We start from the raw sequence: 13,809 nt of genomic DNA, 5'->3' as shown, positions 1-13,809 counted from the left end.
TTCTATGCAAAAGAGATTAAATTCTCTTGATAAAAAGGGACCACAGAGTGAAGAGGGTTTAAAAGTGACCCTTTTGGTCATTGACTTATTTCGGCCTTTCCAGGTTTGCTCGGCTCAAATAAACGCACCGATCAGCATTATTCGAGATTAGTATTGTTACGCTCTACCTTCGACTCTTCCTTATTATTGAGTCTAGACGTAACAATATCAATTTCCTGTGATGCTGCTCGACTCGTTACTACAATTAGGTCTAATGCACACTGCAGATGCTTTTTACACTCTGTGCACTTATATTGTAAAATTCATTCCTAAAAATCTAAGGGTCTGTGATTCTTTCCACTACGAATTGATTACGTGTCATGTCACAAAAGAAAAACAAAAAGAAAAAAGGAAAAAGCAAGAAAACAGAACAATAACATACTACATATGGTCCCATATTTTAAAATAAAAACGTTTTCTATTGTAATTCAAAGAGTGATGCTAGATAAACGAATTCGTTCTGTTTGTTGTGTGCATTCGCATCAGTAAATATTTTTATAATTTTTGCATATATATGTCCCATTTTGTAGAAAATTTTTTATTTATTTTCGGTGGATATGTTACAAACATATAGTATATACCGCAAATGTATTGCTTATTCTAATTTTCGATTAAAATCCTATATGTCTCTCATTGTGTTATAAAATTTTATAACTATACAGTTTAACGATATATTAGTTTTTCTAATTAATGATAACATAATGACATTGTGACATGAATGTCATCGATTTTATTACTGCCTTCACATTATAACAATCGTTTGAGAAAATAAAGCTGGAAGATGTACCATACGGAAATCGCTTAATGAACAATAAAACCTTCAATAGAGATCACACACATTTTGACATGGTAAGGTATTAAGGAACAGAAGGTAAAAAATGTTTTTTAATAATACGAACTCTGATATAATATCTGAAAAAAAAGAGAATAAATGAATGTAATTTAAAAAAAGACTTATTTCTTTGGTTTCCATGAAACTTTGTAAAAAGATATCTTTCGGATTATAAAATAAAAATACTTAAAAGAAATTTTAAGTATTTTTGGAGGCGGTTCCAATAAGAAAGTGAGATATTTTAAACTGCTATAACTTTTATAAAAACTATATTACTTTACGACACTTGCAAAATAATACAATAGTTAGAAATGTTTAAAATGTATATCACATTTGTAGCGAAATCGACAAATATTTATTAATTATTTTTAAAAGCAATCTTATTTTATCGTTTTTATTGATTAATAAAATTAAATATAACAAAAAAATAATAAATATATTTTATTGAGCGTTGATTCTTAATTAATTTTGTACTATTCAATCATTCAATTTTTTCGACATTGCTTATCTTTATAGATTGGATGGAATATTTTCAAAATTCCAAGAAATTTTAAATATACATCATTTTTGACAAAATATATATTTGTAACGTAACTGTTGACGAAAGTAGATTTTTCTTAAAGAAATTTTTTTCAGCTGCAGAAAAATCTCTTTGAAGAATCTTTCAGGTAATGCATTTCTATGAGACCTTTCGAATTTCAAAGTAGTATTATTGTAAAAAAGACAAATGTTTTTTTTACATTCAACAATGACGATGATGACGACCAAGGCCATCTGAAATACGAACAACGAAATATTATAATAAATGTTTGCAATAAACTATTGCATTAGTGATAAATTTACAAAATAATAAATATTTCTACATACATTTACCAAAATTTTTTAACATATATTGCATTATTCAAAATACAAATCAATATATCAATGCATTTTGTTTTAATGCATAAAATATAATAAAAGTATAATATTTAATTTTAAATTGAAATTAAATTTTACTACAAATGTAAAATAAAGTAAATACAAATAAACAAAACTTTATTTACGTTACAACCTTATGTAGTTATTATAAATTATTTTATTTTTACAAATATATGGAAAATATTTATAAAGCTATATAATTTAACATATTTCTTAATAAAAAATATAATTATATTATAATTTGTTAAAAATAAAAAGCTCTAAGATGATTTAGTTAATAAACAAAAAATACAATATTTAAAATTTTTTAAATATTTTTTTGTTTGAAATTTATATTATATTTTGTTTGTTATATTTCATATATTATTTAAATTTTATATATATATATATATATATATATATATATGTTTGTATATATACACATATATATATATATATATATATATATATATTGTTATTTGTACAAAATGTATATGGTTTATATAAAGCATATACAGGGTGTCCGGTAATGGTCGCCTCAACCGTCGTGTGCAGGTAGAGTAAGTTAAACCGAATAAGAAAGTCCTCTACCGTTTTGCGATTTTCGCAATAATTATTGTGTTATTAAATAAAAAAGATCGGCCAATCTAAGCGCGCGACGAGATGAGACGGTCCCCTGTCACACGATACACGGCGCGCGGCAAAGCGGAGGGAGGAGCGAACGCGATGGCTACGAACGGCGCGTAACGCTAAAGCTCCGCGACAACTATTTTCTCTCTTTCCCTTTTCATCTCACTTTCTTTACTAAAAACGAATCTTTTTATTTTCAAAATGGCATCTTGATTAATTATTGTAAAGTACAGTTTTGAAAAATTAATAATCGCATTGACATCATTTTCGACGATGTATCTCATTAAAATTTAACATGCATACAAAGCAAAATAAGAGTCTGATGCAAATCACACCATACACGGAGAGAATTTTCTCTTATTAGAATTTATCCTGAAAATCATGGTAATCGTGGGATAATATGGTGTAGGAAAAATATTATAAGAGTTTTTTTGATTAATATTTACTACATTAAAAATTATTAATATGAACATAGTAAAATTAATCGAGTACATTTTTTATTTTATTGTGGTAGATATTAATATTTTTATTGTGGTAAATATTAATCAGAAAAATTCTTATAAAATTCTTCCAGTACCTTACTGTCCCACGATTACCATGATTTTCAGGGTAAATTTTAAGAGAAAATTTTTTATGTGTAGTATTCGGATACGTTTTATCAAAATTTACGTTTTTAAAATAATCAATAAATGATAATAACGAGAGAGAGAGAGAGAGAGAGAGAGAAAGAGAGAGAGAGAGAGAGAGTGAGGAACGTTATTATCATAAATGATAACGTTCCTCACTCACTCACTCACTCTCTCTTTCTCTCTCTCTCCCTCTCTCATTATTATCATTTATTGATTATTTTAAAAAACGTAAAATTTTGATAGGATGTATTCGAATACTACACAGAGAAAATTTTTTCTTAAAATTTACTCTAAAAATGATGGTAATCGTGGGACAATGGTATTGAAAGAATTTTATAAGAATTTTTCTGATTAATATTTACTATAATAAAAATATTATAGAAAAGAAAGTGAGATAAAAAGGGAAAGAGAGAAAATAGTTGTCGCGGAGCTTTAGCGTTACGCGCCGTTCGTAGCCATCGCGTTCGCTCCTCCCTCCGCTTTGCCGCGCGCCGTGTATTGTGTGACAGGGGGCCGTCTCATCTCGTCGCGCGCTTAGATTGGCCGATCTTTTTTATTTAATAACACAATAATTATTGCGAAAATCGCAAAACGGTAGAGGACTTTCCTATTCGGTTTAACTTACTCTACCTGCACACGACGGTTGAGGCGACCATTACCGGACACCCTGTATATTCTATTATTATTAATAAAAGAAAATGCATAGAACAATGAGCTATGCATACTGAGGCGTTCAAATGTAAATTTAAAACATAAAAAAGAGTGTTATTTTCAAAAACATGTTTTTAATTCCTAAAAAAATTAATTCTACTAAATTTAATTAAATTATTAAAAAAAAATAAAATGTGCAATTCAGAAAATTAATTTGTAGATTTACCTGGTGGCTTTTTAGTTTTCTTTTACCTGTTTGTATATATAAATATAATCAAAATTTTCGTTTTATTATAATTTTTATTGCATTCATTATATTTTTTATATTTTTCATTGATATTGTTTTAATAAAATATATTATATGACGAAGTGATATACATTGTGCGACACATTAATGAAACAAAATTACAAAAAATTACAAAAAAAAGAATTACCTCTGAAGAAGCTTTCTTTCCATAAACTTCTCATATTGAGCTGCATACCTAAATCGTTGGCATGTGCATCTAAAGTTAATGATATCCTCAATAGTGATAGCATTATAGCTGGGAATGAAGCTTATCATTTCCTCTGGTAAGCTTGTTATATTGCTTCTGCCGTTATAAATAGAGAATAACACAGAAGAAAATAATATAAATTAAAATGATTGCAATTTACTATTCGCATACCCAGCCAGAAATGATATTGAATCAATGTCAATTCGTCGTTGAATCGATGTCAATTCATCATTAAATCGACGTCAATCGGGTAAATCGCCGTCGAATCGATGTTGATTCAATGTCGATTTAATCATTCATTTCTGGCTGGGATAATTAGTACTCGGTTTCTCCAAGCGCACAAAACTTACTGAGATACTGCTGGTATACATAGGTTTACCATTTTCAGAGAACACATATGCAGGTTTTATGCACTAGAAACGTTTTCTACACTCTGGCTACTCCTTTTGTAAAATATCTATATAAGTCCTGTATTCCTCTCCACTAAGGTCCTACAAGAATTTGTCATGTCATGCGCAGAAAATAAATTTCAGAGTGGACGAGAATTTCCATTTTACCTGCGCGCCTTTGACACAACAATAGAGGATTATTGTTGTGTCAAAAGCGCGCAGGTAAAATGGAAATGCTTGTCCATTCTGAAATTTATTTTCTGCGCATGACGCGACAAGTTCTTGTAGGACCTTAGTGGGAAGGAATAAAGGACTTATAAAGATATTTTACAAAAGGAGTAGCCAGAGTGTAGAAAACGTTTCTAGTGCATAAAACCTGCACATGTGTTCTCTGAAAATGGTAAACCTGTGTATACCTGCAGTACCTCAGTAAGTTATGTGCGCTTGGAGAAACCGAGTACTAATTATCCCAGCCAGAAATGAATGTTAAATCGACATTGAATCAACATCGATTCGACGGCGATTTACCCGATCGACGTCGATTTAATGATGAATTGACATCGATTCAACGACGAATTGACGTCGATTCAATATCATTTCTGGCTGGGTATGCGAATAGTAAATTACAATCATTTTAATTTATATTATTTTCTTGTGTGTTATTCTCTATTTATAACGGCAGAAGCGATATAACAAGCTTACCAGAGGAAATGATAAGCTTCATTCTCAGCTATAATGCTATCACTATTGAGGATATCATTAACATTAAATGCACATACCATCAATTTAGGTATGCAGCTCAATATGAGAAGTTTATGGAGAGAAAACTTCTTCAGAGGTAATTCTTTTTTTTGTAATTTTGTTTCATTAATGTGTCGCACAATGTGCGGCGGTCGTCAACGAGATTTTTGCGGATTAACTAATATGCGGTTTGCGTTATGCGGTCACTGCGAAAAGCGATAAGACGCGAATTTCGGGTGCGAGCTTTCTTTTATGGTTTCCCGAAGAAAATCCACCCTCTCGGGAAGCGCCAATTATTGTGAGCAATTTAAATTGTGTTCGAGGTGGCTCGAGGACACAGCTCATAATTGGCCGCTTCGCTAAGATGCGCAAAGGACTCGCGTTTTGCCATGCGCGCGCGGCCGCTCGCTATTTTTAATTGGTGATTGAGGTCGCGTAACAATTTTGCGCATGCTTTTAGCGCGATAAGTATCCGGCGAAAACGGTTGCGATACCGCTAATTGTTTATATGCAAAGAATGTTTTGTGATGACAGGTTTTAATTTATGACATCTTTTTACCTTGACAAACATACAAAAAAGAACGTGACTTTTATTATTGACGCTGATCGATGATTCTAGAATTTACTAAAAATTTACTTTGCATCTCAAACATTCCCGCCCGCCTTGTCGCAACGTGACAAAAAGTTGGTGGTGGTTCCGGCGCGGATCACATTCCGATAGCGATCGATGGTGGGGCGGGCGCGCCGGCGCGGCGAAATACACGTCGTGATCGCGTGGTGTGAATTGATCAGCTGATTGTGAGCCGATGAGAACACGTGGTGAACGCGTGGTGTGAAACAATCAGCTGAAATGGCGAAAACGCGTGGTTGATGTGAACGGCGAGTGTGCAATGCAGTGAGCGGTGATAATGAAATAATTTTAGTGCGGTGGTGGATGAGATGAGTGAAGTGCGACAGATACTATGATGCATGACGTGATGACTGTGTAGTGAGTGAAATTACAAAGTGTCAGCGTGCGGTTTAGGTGCGTTCACGCCCGGAAGGAAAACAAGCTTGATGAGTGGGCGCACAAGCTCGGACGTGGCCGTTCGGATTGACACCACGCGTACAATCCCATCGTCCCCGGGATGCAATCGCGTTATGCGAGCGAGGGACCATCGGCTTGGTGGGGTGAGCTCGGAGCGCACGAGGCAGAGATCGCCGACGTTGGGTGCAGCTTCGTCCTTGAACCATTTGGTGCGTGAGGCGAGTCCGTGCACATATTCGGATGACCATCGCTGCCAAAAGTGATCCCTCATCAGCTGCAGATGACGCCAGCGTGGCAAGGTGGATATCGTCTGCCCTGTCAATGACGGTTCCGGCACAGCGAGTAGCGGCGCCCCGACGAGGAAGTGACCGGGGGTCAACGCCGAGACGTCCTCTGGATTATCTGAGAGTGCCTGTAACGGACGAGAGTTAAGACAGGCTTCGATCTGGGCGAGGAGTGTGCTCAACTCCTCGAACGTAAGGGTGGTCTCGCTGATCACCCGACGGAGGTGGAACTTGGTCGACTTCACGGCGGCCTTCCAAAGACCACCAAAGTGCGGGGCCGCTGGCGGGTTGAAATGCCAGCGGATTCCTTGAGCGGTGGCGGCAAGGACAATACTCTGACCTTCAACTGTCGCTGCGTTGAAGAGACTGCGCAACGTACGATCTGCCCCGATGAACGTTGTGCCGCAGTCGCTGTAAATCTCAGCACACAGGCCCCTGCGGGAGACGAAACGGCGCAGAGCGGCGATGAAAGCCTCTGAGGTGTAGTCTGAGACAACTTCCAAGTGAATGGCCTTCGACCAGAAACAGACGAAGACTGCGATGTACCCTTTGTGCGCACGATGTCCACGCCCCTTACTGGTCCGGAGGAGGATGGGTCCCGCGTAATCTGAGCCGGTGCTGAGGAACGGACGAGTTGGCGTTACTCGGTCCCGAGGAAGGTTACTCATCTGAGGTTGTGGCGTGGCAGCACGCCATCGAGTGCAGGTTACGCATCGGTGTAGCTGCTGCTTGACGGTGGTTCTTCCTCGAGGTACCCAGAAGCGCAGATGGAGCAGGCCGAGTGTCAGCTGCACACCCCCGTGCAGTGTCCGTCGATGGCAGGAATCGATCACCAGCCGAGTCAGCCAGGATGCCGCAGGGATGATCATCGGATGTTTCTCGTCGAGCGGTAGTTGAGAATTTTTGAGACGTCCTCCGACGCGCAGTACGCCTTGACCGTCGAGGAACGGACTCAACTTCACTAAGTGGCTTTGCGGTAGACTAGTGCGTCCGGAGCAGAGGCCGCGGCTACGTCCGTCGGAAAGTGGAGCGCCTGCACTACTCGCAGCCATCGAAACAAGGCGGCGTCCAGCTCGTCCGGATGCAATGGACGGCCAGGTGTGGCGTCACGTCTCACCGGGTTGAGCCATCGACGACACCACGCAGTGACTCGCAGCAGCCGTTGTAGCGTCGGGAACCGTAGAAGAAGGTCCGGTTTGGCAGTGACTGGCACCTTGACTACCAGACTGGTGGCTCGCTGCTCCGGGAGGTCATCCTCTGGGACGTCGATGTCTGCACCAGGCCATGCAGCCTCGTCCCCTGACAGCCAGGTAGGTCCTGTCCACCACAGTTCATGATTAAGTAAGTCATCAGGGGTAACACCGCGCGATGCACAATCTGCAAGATTTTCTCGTCCGGCGACGTGTCTCCATTGAGCGTCTGGAAGCAGGGTCTGGATCTGAGACACTCGGTTGGCGACAAAGGTTTTCCAGCGGGTGCAGTGTCCGCGAATCCACTGAAGGGTGCAGTGTCCGCGAATCCACTGAATGGTGCAGTGTCCGCGAATCCACTGAAGGGTGACCTTTGAGTCTGACCACAGGTGCACCGGCGTAGCAGTCAAACCGAGGGTAGCGCGTACGTGCAGCATGATCGTGGTAAGTAACGCGGCGGCACAAAGTTCCAATCGAGGTAACGACACCTGCTTGACTGGTGCGACCTTCGATTTTGCCATCAACAGGTTGATTGATGTTTTTTCTGTTGCAGCGTTGCGGATGTATACTACGGCGGCGTATCCTTGCTCCGACGCATCGGCAAACCCATGGAGCTGCAATTGCGACTGGTCATCTCCGGTGTTGAGCCAATGATCCACACGGATGTGATCCAACAAAGGAAGTTGATTTAACAGCTGTCTCCAGCGGTGTGCGTCCTGATCAGGCAGCGGAGAGTCCCAATCCAGCCGTTGAAGCCACGTTGTCTGGATCAGAATTTTGGTTCGGATGACGACAGGCGCTAGCCAGCCCATCGGATCAAATAGTCGAGATGTCTCGGCCAAAACTCGTCTCTTTGTGAGGTCGGTGATTGCACGTGGACGTATGGTGAAGGAGAACCAATCACCTTGAGGATACCATCGAAGACCCAAGGTAGCGTGGCTCTCTCCTTCCCACGAGTGCGGTCCGCGTTGAAGCCGATGTTCCGGTGGAATTCCTGTGAGCACCTGCTGATCGTTGGCAGCCCACTTTCTCAAAGGAAATCCGCCCGCCATGCAGAGACTCCGAAGTTCCTGTTGAAGTTCGATAGCATCCGCTAGGCTGTCAGCACCGGTGACCACGTCATCAACGTAACAGTCGTGTCGCAGCGCCCTGACTCCGCGTGGATACCGTGCCTCTTCGTTTGCAGTAAGTTGCTGAAGAGTCCTGATGGCGAGGAAGGGTGCGCACGCCAGTCCGTAGGTCACGGTCTTCAGCTCCCAGCAAACACCGATATATAATTGTTACATTGCTATAATAAAACGGAATATAACAGGTAATATAACGTGTACGTTACATGTAACATCCATGTTAGTTGTAATTTTCCACTCACAGATGTAACATTTTAATATAACATAAATTACATTGTAGTTACATTGTAATTATATACCAAATAGCACATTGATGTATTGATAAGTCAGTGCTATCTTGGGATACAATGACAATATAACTACAATGTAATATATGTAATATTAAAAATGTTACATCTATGAGTGGGAAATTACAACTAACATATACGTTACATGTAACATGCTTAAGTATGTAACATTTATATATTGTGTTTGCTGGGCTCGTACTCGTGGATGTTGTCCGAGCTGTTGTGGCGCCACAGGATGGTTTGCAGGCGACAATCCTCCGGATGCACAAGAATTTGTCGGTACATTTTCTCGATGTCCGTGACGAAAATGTACCGATGCCAACACCAACGGAGTAAGACGTCAGCGAGTGCTGGCAAGAGATTAGCTCCAGTGAGGAGGTGCGAGTTCAGCGACTCTCCGGACCGTGTGCGTTAGAGCCGTTAAACACAACCCTGAGCTTCGTGGTCGTGCTCGACTCCTTGAGGACCCCGTGATGCGGTAAGTAGCACCTGGGGCTAGAAGCTGTTGTAGACGTGCTAACTTTCTCCATATGTTGCTGGTCTTCGCACTCGTCCATGAAATCTCGATAGAGATCACCGAACCGAGCATCACGGGCTCCCTTCCGCTCCATTGCTTCTAGGAGGCGCTCTGCAGGTCGACGAGTCTCGCTGAGCGATGTCGGCGGTGAAGCAAATGGCAGCCTCACCACGTATCTTCCACTGGATGTGCGCGTGACTGTGCGCACATAGATGTTCTCGCATCTGGCTTCGTCGGCGGTGAGCAAGATCCCAGCTACTGGCTCATGTTCCTCCTCCCAGAATCGTCGAACCAGGTCAGCGAGGTCGTTGTCGGCGGTGCACTGAAACGTGCGGCGATGTCCGTCGGTGGCTGCTGCGTCGTAGCCCCCGGACAGGATCCATCCTAAGCTAGTCTGCTGGGCGATCGGCATGCGTGAGCCGCCCTTGCGAAGGCCTTCCTCAAGGATCAACGAGTAGACCTCTGCTCCAAGAAGTAGCTCCGCAGGGTCGTCATCCAGGAAACGCGGGTCGGCCAATCGGAGTCCTTGGATGTGAGGCCAGCTACGATCCTCGCGTTGGGCGGTGCCTTGTTGCAATGAGATGCGAGGCAGCACAAAAGCAACCACGCGGAGCTCGGCGTTGGTCACGTCGGATGTGATGTCCAGCGTGACCTTGCCACGAGCCGATCCAGAGCGAGTCCCTCCGATGCCAAAGATGGACAGATCCGTTGAAGCTCGAGGCAGACGAAGACGCTGAGCCAGAGCCTCAGAGATGATGGACACCTCGGAGCACTGGTCGATCAAGACTCGAACCTCGTGTGGTGATCCGTAGCGATCAGCGACCTTGACGCGAGCAGTTGCGAGAAGGACGGCCTTGTGGCTCTCAGATTGCCGTGAGGTGGCCAGTGTGGTGGCAAGTGAAGTGGCCTCAGCTGACGGTGTTGACGTGGATGCCCCGTGCAACATGGTGTGGTGTCGCGCGTTGCAAGTGAGGCAATTCTTTTTCGATTGACACCGTGACAAGAAGTGGTTGCCCAGGCAGTTGAAGCACAGTCAGTTGGTCTCCACAAACGTTTTCCGTTCGACCGCGGTCTTGGCCTTGAATTCCTTGCAGGTCATCAATGTATGTTTTTCACGACACAGCGCACACTGAGGCGAATCTGTGCCTTGATGTTTTGTGACGTGCGCTTTGGCGAATCGTGATGCCTCTCCAGGTCCTTTCGTGACACTCCTCGGTCGTGCGGCGTTGAGTGTCAATACCCGTCGACTAATGAAGTCGAGAAGTGCTTCGTTCTGTGGTGGTTCGGTGGAGTCTGATGTGGCTGACTCCCATTCGAGACGAGTGCGTGCGTCGAACAATTCGATGACTAAGTGGTTGAACAGGTCTATCCCGTGCGTGTTGATAGGACGACCGATGCTCTCCTGTGGATTGACGGCGGCGGTGACAGCGTTGTGGATGCGGCTCAGCTCCTCGGCGGTATCTCTCTTCATCTTTGGCACGGCGGTAAACGTGACAAAGTTGGAGCGGATTAACTCTCTTTTATTATCGTAATGCTTGTCCAAGATTGCCCAAGCGCGATCGTAATTGTCACTTGTGACAGGTAGTGACTTTATCAACTTTTCAGCCTGACCTGTCAGACATGAGCGGAGGTGGTGAAGGCGCTCTATGTTCGAGATGGAATTGCTGCTCACAACGGACAGGAAGAGATCGCGAAATGAAGGCCAATCAGCGTAGGCACCAGAGAACGGCGGCAACTTGATGCGCGGCAGCGAAGACTTTGATGCGACGTCGATGGAGATACGTTCGGCTTCCGAAAATGTTCGGCGTAGCCATCCAAAGTACTGCGTTGTGCCACGTAAAGATTTTCCGTATCTCCATGCAACTCCGACTTGTAGTAGTCGCTCTCACTAAATTTCTCTTTCAGAGCCGCACGAATGAGATCATGCTGTGCCTCGAATTTCGTCCACAGCTGATCTAGGATTCTGGTGCGTGTAGATACGGCACTGGTGGTGATGTTGGTGGTGCCCAGCTTTTTCAAATATTCCACGGAGCGTGAAATGCGGACCTGGATCTCACGTTGACAATCGATCAAGGTGTGCACATCCATGTCAATTCACGAACTCACTAACTGCACGAAGAGACACGTTCACAAACTTGCAGATGCCGGCACGACCTATCCGGCTCGAAGGACCAGAAATATGTTCGCGAACGCGCTGCGTGAAAGAGGATCGCGCGATACAACAGGATAAGTCACTTTTTTGTATCAAAAGGTTTAATTTCAACACACACTTAATTACAAAATACATTTGAACAAGACTTATTACAACAGTTAATTATTTCAGAGAAAACGTAATCAAGATCAAAGTGCGGAATAAGCGGCGGTCGTCAACGAGATTTTTGCGGATTAACTAATATGCGGTTTGCGTTATGCGGTCACTGCGAAAAGCGATAAGGCGCGAATTTCGGGTGCGAGCTCTCTTTTATGGTTTCCCGAAGAAAACCCACCCTCTCGGGAAGCGCCAATTATTGTAAGCAATTTAAATTGTGTTCGAGGTGACTCGAGGACACAGCTCATAATTGGCCGCTTCGCTAAGATGCGCAAAGGACTCGCGTTTTGCCATGCGCGCGCGGCCGCTCGCTATTTCTAATTGGTGATTGAGGCCGCGTGGCAATTTTGCGCATGCTTTTAGCGCGATAAGTATCCGGCGAAAACGGTTGCGATACCGCTAATTGTTTATATGCAAAGAATGTTTTGTGATGACAGGTTTTAATTTATGTCATCTTTTTACCTTGACAAACATACAAAAAAGAACGTGACTTTTATTATTGACGCTGATCGATGATTCTAGAATTTACTAAAAATTTACTTTGCATCTCAAACATATATTATAACTTATTAGAACTTACATAATCTATACATAAATCTTTAAAGCTCATGTCAAAGTCGCGTTGTTGAAAGTTCAATTGGCCAAATATATATTCCTCGAGTGTATCCATAATTTGCGTACTTTCACTTTCGTTCCAATAATTATCATCGATATTGTTGTTTTTCCAATAGGAAAAAGTTTTATCAGACGTGGAGAATATCGAATGTTCAGGATGCTTCTCTCTGAGACAATTCAGTACCTCTTGTACGATTCTATCCAATGATTCATTTACATCCGAGTAACATACATCTCTTCGCGGTTGAATATATTGTATCAGGAGAGTAGAAGTTTTTTCCAAGAGTTGTTCTCTTTCAAGTTTTTTTTGAAGACTATCCAATTCACTTCCTACCAAAGATAACTTTATATAGAGAGATTTATTTATATCGCAATATCTTTCGATTGTATCGCGGTCATTTTTCCTAAAATAATTCATGTATTAATGTATTAATTAACCAATTCAATACATTAATCTGTGAAAACAATAGCACTGTAGTATATATTTGTAGGATTGTTAACTCTATGCGTTGTTAATCATATGTTATTATAATTTGATGTATACGCGCATTTAGATAATATAATATGCGAGTCTTTCGAGGATTCGGGTTTTCGTCGGCTCGAATTCCTTTGTAGAAAAACAAGAGTGGGGACGGGATCAGCTGAGCGGCTGAGCGACTTGTAAGAGAGACGAGGGGCAGTCCGCTATAAGCCTCGAAAGGAGAAACAAATAAAATACAAACCTTGATTCTCTAAATATTTGTGCAGAATATATCTTATCTCCAATACCGAATCCTACATTTGGGGGCTCGTCCAATCTCATAAAACAGAGTGAAAAAGAGAGACTAAGACGGTAGACGAACGCAAAAGTAAAGACGGTAAAGACGAATTTTAAAACAACGAAGTGTAGTGAAAGTGTGTTACGACGATGGAGAATTTAGCACAGATTCCAGCGATAAGAGGAAAAATTAAGACGGCAACAAAGGCCACTATAACGGCATTACATAAACTTATCTTTGAGGAAGAAGGCGATCGAGGAAATCGACAGCGTATACGTGGATTCCCAGGTTTCGATTTTTGCAATGACTCAGAAGAATTTCGTGCTAAACTCGATTATACAAGAAGGCTAACTATCGGAGACTTGATATCAATCTGTAATCTCCTGGGTTTAGA

The 13,809-nt window shown here is 41.8% G+C and overlaps 3 protein-coding genes across 3 annotated transcripts; all 3 read right to left on the bottom strand.

Annotated features, from left to right (window-relative positions):
* Nucleotides 1-6,300: 6,300 nt before the first annotated feature.
* On the bottom strand, nt 6,301-7,482 carry LOC114932248 (uncharacterized). The gene has a single exon (XM_029304403.1). The coding sequence runs from the start codon at nt 7,480-7,482 to the stop codon at nt 6,301-6,303; it is 1,182 nt and encodes a 393-aa protein (XP_029160236.1).
* A 92-nt stretch (nt 7,483-7,574) lies between these two features.
* LOC114932247 (uncharacterized) lies at nt 7,575-10,680 on the bottom strand. The gene is made up of 2 exons (XM_085485717.1): nt 9,649-10,680; nt 7,575-9,056 (listed from the first exon to the last, which is right to left on the bottom strand). Exons 1-2 carry the CDS (start codon nt 10,678-10,680, stop codon nt 7,575-7,577), a joined length of 2,514 nt encoding a protein of 837 aa, XP_085341843.1.
* An 87-nt stretch (nt 10,681-10,767) lies between these two features.
* Nucleotides 10,768-11,822, bottom strand: LOC146721972 (uncharacterized). Its single transcript, XM_085485716.1, has 2 exons — nt 11,517-11,822; nt 10,768-11,469 (listed from the first exon to the last, which is right to left on the bottom strand). Exons 1-2 carry the CDS (start codon nt 11,820-11,822, stop codon nt 10,768-10,770), a joined length of 1,008 nt encoding a protein of 335 aa, XP_085341842.1.
* Between the last annotated feature and the right edge of the window lie 1,987 nt (nt 11,823-13,809).

Source organism: Nylanderia fulva, unplaced genomic scaffold (genome assembly GCF_048542155.1).
Source record: "Nylanderia fulva isolate GAGA-0341 unplaced genomic scaffold, ASM4854215v1 Scaffold39, whole genome shotgun sequence".
Taxonomy (NCBI): domain Eukaryota; kingdom Metazoa; phylum Arthropoda; class Insecta; order Hymenoptera; family Formicidae; genus Nylanderia; species Nylanderia fulva.
This window is presented reverse-complemented; position numbering and strand designations above follow the sequence as displayed.